The sequence below is a fragment of the Scardinius erythrophthalmus genome (genome assembly GCF_964197995.2).
Source record: "Scardinius erythrophthalmus genome assembly, chromosome: 18".
NCBI classification, from domain to species: domain Eukaryota; kingdom Metazoa; phylum Chordata; class Actinopteri; order Cypriniformes; family Leuciscidae; genus Scardinius; species Scardinius erythrophthalmus.
Window position 1 is genome coordinate 30,264,703 of NC_138238.1, and position 12,938 is coordinate 30,277,640.

The 12,938-nt window shown below is 37.9% G+C and overlaps 1 protein-coding gene across 1 annotated transcript; it reads left to right on the forward strand.

Moving 5' to 3' along the window:
• The first annotated feature begins 11 nt into the window (after positions 1-11).
• On the forward strand, positions 12-12,458 carry get4 (guided entry of tail-anchored proteins factor 4). The gene is made up of 9 exons (XM_081392785.1): positions 12-183; positions 2,517-2,595; positions 2,736-2,817; positions 4,100-4,249; positions 4,343-4,481; positions 7,944-8,084; positions 10,571-10,646; positions 10,927-10,999; positions 11,637-12,458. The coding sequence occupies exons 1-9, from the start codon at positions 44-46 to the stop codon at positions 11,723-11,725; spliced, it is 969 nt and encodes a 322-aa protein (XP_081248911.1). The 5' UTR covers positions 12-43; the 3' UTR covers positions 11,726-12,458.
• The last annotated feature ends 480 nt before the right edge of the window (positions 12,459-12,938 follow it).

Sequence of the window (12,938 nt, forward strand, 5' to 3'; positions counted from 1 at the left end):
ACTCTGAAGGCTCAGTGATCGCGTTTGGTTGTTCGGAGCAGTCATGTCGGAGCAGGAGTCTCTGAAGAGCTCCAGCGCGAGGAACCGCGGAGGAGTACAGCGAGTGGAGGGCAAACTGAGAGCCAGTGTGGAGAGAGGAGATTATTATGAGGCCCATCAGATGTACCGCACATTATTCTTCAGGTAAGCTTTATCGCTATTTGCCGGAGTAATAATGACTAGTCCGGGCCCAGTCGCTTCCAGATCTTTCTTGTTGTCAATTGAGTACGTTCCTCGGTTACGCTGATTGGCCAGCTGCTCATCCTGTCTCGCCCATTGGGACAAATCTAATTTCTGATTGGCTGTTTTCTACGTCATTCATGACAAAATATCAGCGTGAGCCTGTTTAGCTACATGCTAATCTAAAGAATAAGGTTGATTTACATTTGCACCAGCTGAATAATGTATCAGTTAAACTATGATATAATAGTTCCTCACCAAAACTAATGTTATATTATACGCCAATCAGATTAATTCGGACATTTCTTTGAATTTAAGCGTTTTAACAATATAGCTTTTAAACCGGCAGAATTGTGAAATTTCAGTTTAAAGTCTCTGTCTAAAATAATCAGATTTAGACCACAATGTAGACCAATGTGTGATAAAGACATTGTTATAAAGAGATTATTTCTTAAAACATTATCTGTCATTCATTCTTCCTTCCTTTTTGACCTGCTGTCCATCGAGCTGCCTACCTTTTGGACATCATGGTCTCAACCTAGTGTGATGCCTGCAAAGATGGCCTTTATAGACAATGAATTTGAAGGTTCCTCTATTTGGTGCCTAAATGTGGTCTACTCACTATTGAGTGACAATCAACATCAGTATGAAAGACTGCACATATCAGATAATAAATTAGAAATGTCAGGGTGATGCAACTGTACTGTACTGACATCATAATGAAGAGAAAAAAACCCCTCATAAAAAGTTTATCTAAGGCATTGAGTTTTATTACCATTTCTTAGGGGGGGGGGGGGGACTCATTAATATTTATTAAGTTTCAACCTACAGGGGTTGAAACACTTGCCAATATAGGCTGTGTCCCAGTTCAGAGGCCACGAAGATCAGACCATGAGAAATGGGACGGTCTAGCCTACAGAGGACTGTCCTTGTCCCTTAGCAACTGTGACAGCTGCCATTGATGAGTGACAGTAGCATTTTGTACTAGACTTTTTTGAAACTGTCTAAATATGTTCACCTTCCATTTCTGTATATATAAAAAAGCATTAACTAGATATAAGTGCATCTTAGTAAGATATGTCAACATTTGAACTGCTTTTATTTTTATTTTTTACATTTGTATCATTAAATATTTGAGTAAGTTGAAACCTAATGCTTGCGTTTAAAAGTGTAATTCGACAATTTTTCTCAAAAAAATCCTGTTGAAGTGAAGTGAAGTTGAACGTCTCCCATGGCCTGCATAGTCACCAGATCTAAATACTTTTGTGCCACTTTGGTCAACGGAAAACGTTTTCCTCCACCAGCGTCACATAGTGACCTGGCCACTGTTCTGGAAGAGAAATCCCTTCTGAAGGACTTGTATCAGTCATTCCCAAGTCAAATTGATGCTGTATTGGCTGCAAAAGGAGGCCCTACACCACACTAATAAATGATTGTCTAAAACAAAGGGGGTATTCCAGAAAGCAAGATTATCTTACCGTCAAAGTTTAGCCAACCCAGAGTATGTTCACGGTTAACACACAAGACATTCTCAACAGAGCGATGAATTGACAAGGCTGTACAAGTTTATTTTTTTATTTTTATGTTTAATCATTTCGCTTCCACATTGCTTGAAAGGAAAGGTAGCCTATATGATTTTTTTTTTATAGAAATACATTATAGCATAGAAAAAAAAAACTACTTGTTTTTACAGTGCTTTATATGTCAATATAACATTATGTAATATTGTGCACAATCTGTCACGCCCACTGGAGTTTTATCAATAGGGCACGCATGCGCCACTGAACACCTCTGATGTAAACTAACCCTGGAACAGAACCTGTGTAGGTTATGCTCAGGGTCCAGGGAGTGAGTTGCTATGTCTTCTCGCATACTCTGAAAATTACCTCCGTTTTTGGAACCAGTATGTCACTTAACCTGCTTTCTGGAATACCCCCCTGGTTTCAGTTTCCTTGTCCAACCCCTGTATGGAGGAACATTCAGAAAACAAAATACAAAAAAAAACATGAAATGTAATTATAAAGAGGATCACTGCATACGCTTTTATGATAAGACACGGTTTCATGGACAAAATAGTCCCGCCCTACTTTTTTTTTTCTTGTCTGAGGAGCCGTTTCACTTATACATCACAATAAGGAAGAAAAGACTATCGCAACTTCCGTTTCGTGCTTACTTAAAAGTATTATTGTTTAATTCATTATAAAATGATGAATTATTGTTCTTTGTTCCATGACCCCTGTGTGACCACAGAAACATCAATAACATCAACAATAATAACATGTTGCTTTTGGGTGCAGGTACATGTCACAAGCGAAGTATGCAGAGGCCAGAGAGTTGATGTACAATGGAGCTTTGCTCTTCTTTAGTTATAATCAGGTATGTGTTCCTCTGTCATCTGCTGTTGCTCATTTAGAGGCTATACTTTATCATGTCATTAAAGCTCTGAACAGGTCAGTTGTAAATGAGACAGTTGGCTTTTAGTTTGACTTTCCCCCCCTTCTGTGTTTCCTGAACAGCAAAACAGTGCTGCAGATCTGTCCATGCTGGTACTAGAGTCCCTGGAGAAATCTGGGGCCAAAATAGATGATGAGACACTAGGTGAGTTCATTGAAAATCATATTATGTTGGTGATTGTTATTTTGGCAAATACTGTACAGTTCGAGGTGTTGTTATATATTACTTTACATGTAGTTAGAGCTGAATTTTCTGAATATTCAGGATGTTTATACATTTTTAGGCTAAAACAAATGTGTTAAATGGTAGTCAACAATGAGTTAATTGTACTGCAGCACCAGGCTGTTAAATGCAATAGCTTTGCATGATTCACTCTGTTATGTGTGGTACTCTTTGTAAACATATGACACTGGGAATATAGTTAAATAAGACATATATATATATATATATATATATATATATATATATATATATATATATATATATATATATATATATATATATACATGCCTTGATTAAAACCTTACACTAAACATTTTGAATCTGACTAAAATTACTGTTGGTTGAAACTATGGTTCCAACAACTGACCAAAAAAAAAAAAATTAAACCAGTTTGGAGGAAAAACATAATATCAAGACATACTGAATAGCGTACAAATATATATATATATATATATATATATATATATATATATATATATATATATATATATATATATATATATATATATATATATATATAATATATATATAAATTTTAATATATATATATATATATATATATATATATATATATATATATATATATATATATATATATATATATATATATATATATATATATATATATATATATATATATATATATATATATATATATTTCTGACTATTTTAGTCAGATTCAAAATGTTTAGTGTAAGGTTTTAATCAAGGCATGTTTTTATTTAAATGTTTTTTGTCATTAAATTAACCATAGAATATACTGTTTTCATTTATATGCACCAATATATCTAAATTTTGATTTGAAACATTGAACTAATTCATTGAAATGCAGAAAAATGAATTCAAATTGTTTTGTTTAAATTAACTTAAACTTAAATGACAATTTTGCAAATGAAGACTACTGATTCGGAGACACCATCTTTGTCTAATGCTCTTTCAGTCACACGATGAGACAAGGTGCAGGTGCTAAACTGTTTTTATGAAAGTCTATAGCAATATTTGATAGCAAAATTAAAACCTGCAAAATATTGACAATATTGGTTAATTTTATATTGCAAACAAAGTAATACAGAATATGATAAATGTCCAATATTGCTCAATCCTATATAGAAGTATTGTTCAAATCTCCTTGGGGTCTTTTCATCTGCAGAAGTTACATGATGGCTTTTTAATTGTGTAATTACATTCTTGGTTTGTGTTCTAGAGCATTTGACTAAACTCTTCAGCCGGATGGATCCAAATTCGCCAGAGAGAGTAGCATTTGTCTCCAGAGCGATCAAGTGGTCATCAGGAGGGTCAGGGAAGTTGGGCCACCCCAAACTACACCAGCTGCTGGCACTCACGTTGTGGAAAGGTAAAACAGACACATGACAACGATCATCCAATCAATGATCAACCAGCTGTTTTGAGAATGTGTAACCTGCATAATTTATTTGTTTGCATCTAGAGCAAAACTACAGTGAATCCCGCTATCATTTCCTGCACTCGTCTGATGGAGAGGGCTGTGCACAGATGCTGGTGGAGTATTCATCAGCACGAGGATTTCATGGAGAGGTGGACATGTTTGTAGCACAAGCCGTCTTACAGTGAGTTCTGGAGTTTCAGTGTAAAATCAGCTTGTAAAGGAATAGTTCATTCCTGAAACTGAAAATTCTATTATCATTTATTCACCCCATTGCATTTCCAGACCAGGTCCACTACAGAACGAGAAATGCAAGAAAAGAATGTGCAAGCCACTCTGCCATACAGTGTATGGAAGTTAATAGGGACTGGTGCTCCAAAATTTGCACCCATGCACAACATTTCGGGGCTTCTAAAGCTATACAATAGCTTTGAGTGAGGAATCCCAACTAAGTTTAAAAATCTTGGTTTCTGTTGTTCGCTTATGTTCAGCTGTGTTGCCTTTACATGTGATATTTCAAGTTTTATGTTGTGACATTAGTGCAATAAGGACCAATCATCATTAAGGTCAAACCTGATGCGACCTGTCCAGCGCTATAATATTTGATTTGAGAGCTACTAAGCAGGCATTGCCTCAGTAGTTGACGCATTTGGGAAACAACTTTCTCCAAAGATACTGAAGCCCTATTGAGTAATGGCGGTGTAAAACACTGGCCAATGGTGTCCAAGCACCAATTCCTCAGAATCTTTCGACTGAAGGCCATGAGGCGTAGCATGCAACTTGTATGGAATGACTTGTTCCAACCGCGATTACGTAAGTAAAAAGAGACGTTCCCTTTCGATTTTGCTTCACTCAACATTGTGTTAATAGCTGACTCTATAGAACCGTGTGGAATTACATTGTGTTACAGTGAATAACCGGCCCAGCTCAAGAGCGGAGCTGTTGAGTGGAAAGTCTCAACAAGTCACCTTGTTGCCTATTGTGTGAATGGCAACCCATCACAGAATATTGTGGTGGTGACACAAATATCAACACCACCATCTGCTGTATCATACAGCCTCATTAAAAGCAGTGTCAAAGCCAGCACTTCACCATTAAAGAGATACTGATGACAGTAATACTGGCATGTATCATTAATATTCACTGACTCGCTGCTGTCTTTCTAAGTAATGGTAAGTGGCGAGTCCATCAGCACCTAAGCAAATACAATACAACCAAAATAATGGTGCATACCATGAGCAAACATCTTAAAAATCCTTCTTGGTGGCCAATGCTGCTGCAGCACCAAGCACAGAAGATGCATCTAGGTTATAAAACCTAGCAAAAGTATTAGGTGAGGACATCCTGTCACCATGCGCATGCTTAGATGGACACGACATTTGCTAATGCCCAGGATGAAGCCCTTCCTCTGGTAGAATGGGTTCTTACTCCAAAAGGGCAGTGCAAGCCCTGAGAGTTATAAGCCAATGAAATGGCATCCACGAGTCAGTGTGATGAACTGATTTTAATACTGGAAAGCTGTTAGTGCAACCCCATAACACAAAATGCTATTCAGAAAGCCTATACTGGCTAAAGCACTGAACATAGATGTGCAGTTTTCCCAACTGAAAGGCCAGCTACAGGGATATGTTTTGCTGCTATAGCTGCCACATATTCTGCAGAGACAGAATGACTGGAGTTCAAAGGGACTTTCGCACCGGAGGAACCTTTTCATATTAAAGTAGAACTATTGGCAGAAGTACCCGTTTTTTGGCGTGTTCGCACCGCAGGAACTAGGAACAGTTTTAGTTCTAGGAACTCCTTTTGGAGGAACTAATTTAGCTCCTACTTCAGAGTAGGGTCTAAACCAGCACTATAGGAACTATCAGTGACCTAAGTGTACGCTGATTGGCCATTTAAAAAAAAAGCAGATTTACTTCAGAAACTAACTCTATGAACATGGAAAAACGTGATAGATAGGCCTCTTAACCTTTACGCTTTACCTTTAAGGAGAAAATCCAACACAACTTTGAGGGGACCAAGCCAAACATGATTATGTATTTCTGCTCAACTAGCAACACTGGACATCAACCACACGGCATACTCTACTACCTTTTCATATACTGTCTACTTTCTATGAATAACAGTTCCATCTAATATCGTATTAGACAGGACTGTTAGACAGATCGTCAACTAATGAACATGGAGAATGCGAGCAATGTATGCTCAGGCTCTGGCTCAGCACTGTCAAAATAAAGGTCCGTCGCGCTGTCTAAATAAGTCACAACATCAAGCCAAGTCACTTACAAACAAGTCACTTACATCACTTCAGATTTCTTACTGGTGGTGTGAATGCAACCAGGAAAATTTGTAGTGATGCAATCGTTAATAATTTTAATGTAACAGTTTACAATAAGGTTCATTAGTTAACTACATTAGTTAGCATGAACTAATAATGAACAGCTTTATTTTTATTAACAAAGATTAACAAATGCAGTAACAAATGTATTGCTCATGGTTAGTACATGTTATTTAATACATTAACTAATGTTAACTAATGAACCTTATTGTGAAGTGTTACCGATTTTAATGAATTGTATTGTGTTGTGAATGAATTATTTTAATGCATTGTATGAATATATCCACACAAAACAAATTACCCTCAATATATCTAAAAAAAAAACATAGTAGGTTTTATAGAGCTAATCAACATTAATATTGGTTTTATGAATATCAAATAATTAATAATAATAATAATAATAATAAATAACATTTTACAGAAATATTGTTTACAAAATAATGTTCAATTGTTAAAATATTGGTAATTCTAACTTAACGCTCATATTTTTGATTCAGAACACATCACATTCGGTCACATACAGTCTAGCCGCAGAAGTAAAAAAATGGCAATGCATCCGAAGCTCAAATCAGATCCGGAATTTCCACATACGCATATGATCAGAACTCCAAGCAACTCCCGTACTGCTCTCCATTGGAAATGAATGACTTCCGGTCCAACGGCTGTCATGTGAAGTGGAAACTCGTGTTTTCGACGTGAGTGCAGTCTGTCTCACTGAGAGCGGCTTCAGTGTGGGTGCAGCCCAATTTGAACACGCAACTCTTGTGCCCATCGGATGGCTGGGTAAGTCCCTTAAACAAAGGGTACATTTGAAGCAACAGATATTTGAGAGCAATTTTGGCATCCTCATCAGTGTGCAGTCGATAGCTGAAGGAGAAAGATTCTGAAGAAATTGGCTTTCGGCACAGCTATATATAGGCAAAAAGCCCACATCAATTTTTATACTGGCGCTTCAGTTTTTTTGGAGAAAGCTGTTTCCCATAGCGTCAGCTGCTTGCGCAATGTTGATTGAACCAAAAACGAAAGGGAACATCATAAGTTTGGGTCTGTTTCTCACACAAAGCTACCATATGAATAGCATTTAGAATAATTGGAAAATATTTAGAATAATTGGAAAATAGTGCACGAGTATGATGTATGAACTACTTGCCCATCTAGTCAACTAAACTTGATGCGAACATTTTCGTGCTTGTCACATATAACACACATCTTGTCACACATCAATATAATATTCGCTAAATATATGTTGATTCCTGTTTTATTTTCATTATGATTGATAAACATCTCATCATCTTGTCTTGGCTGCAGGTTCCTTTGTCTAAAAAACAAGACTAGCGCATTGGTGGTGTTCACCACATACACACAGAAGCACCCATCTTTAGAGAAGGGCCCTCCATTTGTGCAGCCTCTGCTCAATTTCCTGTGGTTCCTCCTGCTGGCTGTGGATGGGTAAGAGACTGTATTCATGCTTTTGATTTCAGCATCAGGCTCATGTCATTATTTTTGGATGCTCTACATTGTAAAATTCTGTGGATGTCAGAGTGTGTTCTACAAATAATCACATTGACAGTCTGGGTGGACATTTTCAGTCATGCTCTATTTTTATGCACCGGGAAAGTATTGCGACGTTTGATATCAATGTGACTGCTATACCAAGCTATTTTAGTCTTACCAAGAGCTGTGTAGCTGGTCCTCTGCCTTTTCTATTTATACTTCTATCGTAATGTGTATTCTTATTCTCCTATAAAAAAAAAAACAGTGTGGTCTTGAGATCTGGTCACCTGATTTAAAGAAAGAGTATCCTATGAATTTCTCCAACCAACTTCTTACTTAAGCATCTTTTCCAGTCTGTTTAAAACATGATGTTTCCTAACTTCTAATGCTTGTTAGCATCCTTTGCTGTGGGAATGTACAAAATGGGTAGTAGGGACACGCAATAAACCCAGGCTTTTCAACCCCAGTCCTGGAGGGCTAGTGTCCTGTTTTAGAGCCCCTTGTCTGCACTTGCGGTCTTGTGGACATATAATGGCTGCCTCCTGCGTATGTCTGTTAAAGGGTTAGTTCACCCAAAAATAAAAATCCTGTCATTAATTACGCACACCATGTCGTTCCAAACCAGTAAGACCTCCGATCATCTTCGGAACACAAATTAAGATATTTTTGATCCGAGAGCTTTCTGATCCCTCCATAGACAGCAACGTCATTGCAACTTTCAAGGCCCAGAAAGTAAAGACATTGTTAAAATAGTCCATGTGACTACAGTGGTTCAAATGAAATGTTATGAAGCGACGAGAATACCTTTTGTGCGCAACCCCCCTCCCAAAATAACAACTTTATTAACAATCTCCTCTTCCACGTCATTCTCCTACGCTGTTGACGTAGTGTAAATAAATAGTGCAGTGCTTCCGGGTTCTACGTCAAAATGCCACCTCACTATTGGCTAGCTCCTGCATGAGCATCAATATGACCAGTGTACGCGAATATTGTAGGAGATCTGACACAGAGGAGAAGAAATGGTTGAATTAAGTCTTTATTTTTGTTTGTTTGTTGCGCACAAAAAGTATTCTCATCACTTCATAACATTACATTTGAACCACTGTAGTCACATGGACTATTTTAATGATTTCTTTTCTACCTTTCTGGGCCTGCTTCAAACGTCAAAGTTGTAATGACGTTGCTGTCTATGGAGGGATCAGAAAGCTCGGATTTCATCAAAAATACCTTCATTTGTGTTCTGAAGATGAACAAAGGTCTTACGGGTTTGGAACGACATGAGGGAGAGTAATTACTAACAGAAATGTAATTTTTGGGTGAAATAACCCTTTAAATCCACAAGACCTCTAGGGTGTCCCATTTGTCCTTTTACAGGGTTCCCACGGGTCCTTGAAATCCTTGAAAGTTTGTGAATCTGAAATTCAAGGCCCTGGAAAGTTTTTGAAAATAAACATGCATAGATACAGGTTCTTGAAAGTGCTTGAATTTATTTTGTGCGAGATGTTTTCTGGAAAAAATTCCATATTATTCCCTCAAGTCCGCTAATGTGTTATTTCGCCAACACTTCGTGGCCTATGCATACTAGCTTGCTTGATTTACGTTCGTTTTTCGTGCATTTTCGATTTACGTTCGTTTTACGTGCATTTTCGCGTTACGTTAAGTGTTTCACGTTAAGTGCTTTCGCGCCAAGCTACAACGATGGTACCTCAACGTTTCATGCAAAAGTTAATATCAGATCATTTTAGAATACAGTATAGGGTGTACCGCATATTCTTCAGTTTTATGCAAATCAGAAATATAACAAATAGAATATCTGATCTCTGTCATATGACCAAAAATCAATGCATTGTTTGACACATAAAAAACTATAACAATGTATCTTACAAGGTAACACGATGTAACCTTGCTCTCACTTGAAATGTGTCCCCACATTAAGTCCTTGAATTTGAGGATATTGGACCTGGAAAGTTCTTGAAAGGTCCTTGAATTTGAAGTTAACCAAGGTGTGGGAACCCTGCTTTTAGATTTCAGAAGGGTGCTCGCAAGCGCCCCCTTTGTGACCGATATGTGGCCTCAATGCTCACTTTTGCCAAGACAGTCAAAGTGGCATTGCGTCACGAAAGTGTGGACTTGGTGGAAGATCGCGAGAGGTTAGGGTTCCATTTGGGTCAGTGCCAGAGTTTAGCTCTAACCCTAAACAAGCACATGGGAACAAGCTAATAGAGTTGTTCAGAATTACTTGTAAATTACAGAGAGATGGGTTACATTGAGATTGTTTCTGAAGTCTGAGGGACACTGGCCCTCCAAGGACTGGAGTTGAAGAGCCCTGCAATAGACCAAATAGCTTTAACTGATATTTGAAATGATCCATCAGTGTTTTAACAAATAATGGATCAAAACGGTTAATACAACCTCTGGATTATATGTGGTTTCATTTCCAGTGGGAAGTTGACCGTCTTTACAGTGTTATGTGAGCAGTATCAGCCATCACTGAAGAGAGACCCTATGTACAATGAGGTATGTTACTGAAAACGCTCTTTAACATCAAAAAGTACCTAGAGATTCAATGGTAGACAGAATGACTGAAACACTAGCTCTGCTCCTGACCTAGTGAGCTGTCCACATCAGTGGTTCTCAGTCAGGGTCTTATGTAATTATATTGTTATTACAAAGTAAAATATGTTAGAAGTTGCAGGCATTATTTAGAGAGATTAAAATTTCATTGGATTCTGTATGAGATAAGACGTCTGGACTTCTTAAATGTTTATAACACACATTGTTCTTCTCTTGACCCCAGTATCTGGATAGAATAGGACAGCTGTTCTTTGGAGTGCCACCTAAACAGTCGTCATCATATGGTGGTTTGCTAGGTAAGAAACATCCCTGCCTCTGTTTGACACCCAGATTCTAAAGGAGCACACATGCATTCATTTTCCAAAAGTAGTTAAAATATCTACTATGTTGATGGAATATGTCTTAGAACTGTAGTACTTGTATGTTCGGTGTTTGCAGTCTTTTAGCCTGTTTTTAAATGAATGTTTTGGGTTAAATACAGCTGGATGTCTATAGAGAGCATCTGTGGTATCCTGTTGATAGGATCATTTTCACTTTTATCTCAGTTTGTAAAAATGAACAGAAAAACACATATTTAGTACACTTTTATTGGAGCCTAGCAGGCAATTGCTGTACGTTTGAAACATCCAACTGTCACTATAATCAACTGTAATAATAACACTCATTTGTGAATGTTTAATTTCAGAAGCATGTCAAATAGCATTAGTCCTTCCCTATGGCACTCTCACTGTTTTGGGAAGACTTTCACCAGATTTTGTGACATGAATGCAGAGATTTGGTCGCAATTTCAGACCCTAATTTTATTGCAAAATGTAACTATTATCGCCCAGGTTTTTTGTGTAAATGTCCAGTTATACATCACAGTTTAATCCAAGGGTATGTTGTGAAGATGTTTAAAAATGACTATATTCTGGTTTGCTTTCTTTGTGTTAGGAAACCTATTGAATAGCCTAATGGGCTCAGGTGAGGAAGAGGAGGGTGAGGAAGCTCAGGAGGACAGCAGCCCCATTGAGCTGGACTAAAGCATCTGACAGGAGGCTCACTTGTCCCAAAATCATAAACCAGCCCCACACCAAACCATTCACTGAAGTGAACAATGACCAATCATGCATCCGTTTGGGCGCTCTTTTTCAATAACTAACTCTTTCCTGTTATTGTTGGACTTTGTTCTGTGTATAGTTTTTATAGAATGAAGGTGCAACAATATCAAACTTCCTGGACTGTTGAACAAAAATCATAAACGAGCAGAAACAGACGCACTTCAGATGTAATTATAACGCCCTCCATTTGTAGTTCTACTGAGCTCTTGGTGTCAGGGACCCTCGTTTGTGAGAGGGACCCTGGTCCTGTCCTGCCACAGAGGGTGGCGGCTGCTCCATGTATTAATACAAGTAATTCAGTTGCTCTTAACTTATAATCCATGCTAATATACTTTGATAAATTCTTCAGTATGATAGCTCAAATCCGAACATGGCTTGGTTTCGTGTGTCCGCACAGTTAGATCTTAACGGGGATACTGCGGTATCCTTGATGGGACAATTCACCACTTCTGTTACATTGTATGCGTGAGGATGAGAAAAGCACACATCGTACACGTTTGCGTGAGCGAGTAGGTGAATGCATGTTTGTGTTGGTTGAAGTGTGAATGTGCTGTTATAAATGTATCGGTCGCCAGGAGGCCGCTTCATTCTCTGCTGACGTGTGATTGAACGTAATAAAAGGATAGAGGTGGATGTAACAAATAAGTGTGTCCTGTTTTTCTTCATTAAAGTAACTAGAAAGTTCAAATTGATGCTAATTAAATATTTCCTTTTTGAACGATGTCACCTGGGTTGTGTAAATAATGTCAACCAATATCCAGTAGCTTCTTTTTTTTTTTTGGAATACTGTTATAGGTAATGGAGACTTTAAAAAAATCTTGCCTTTAGTTAATACACCAATCCCAGACAGCAACATAATGTCGGTCCAGATCCGGGCCACATCTGGTACGTGGATTTAACGCGTTCCAGATCTGGGCCGACACTATGTTGCTGTCTGGGATGCAATGCCAGATGGGAGCAGATGAGGTGCTGCAGTGATGTATTTTTATGGGCTAAACTAGAAGTTGGTGTAACCCTTGAACCCAATTGGAGTTTTACATGATTTGGATTATTGCAGAAAATAAGCTCTGTGACCAACCAGTTCTGACAGAAACCTGAAGTCCTCAAACCTGTCTGTTCTCAAACAAAATCAACA

Bases quoted from the DNA above. Each gene is read 5' to 3' on its own strand.
- get4 (XM_081392785.1), top strand. From the start codon at position 44: ATGTCGGAGCAGGAGTCTCTGAAGAGCTCCAGCGCGAGGAACCGCGGA. The intron at 2,596-2,735 runs GTATGTGTTCCT...TTTCCTGAACAG, and splicing joins TCTTCTTTAGTTATAATCAG to CAAAACAGTGCTGCAGATCT. The intron at 4,250-4,342 runs GTAAAACAGACA...GTTTGCATCTAG, and splicing joins GGCACTCACGTTGTGGAAAG to AGCAAAACTACAGTGAATCC.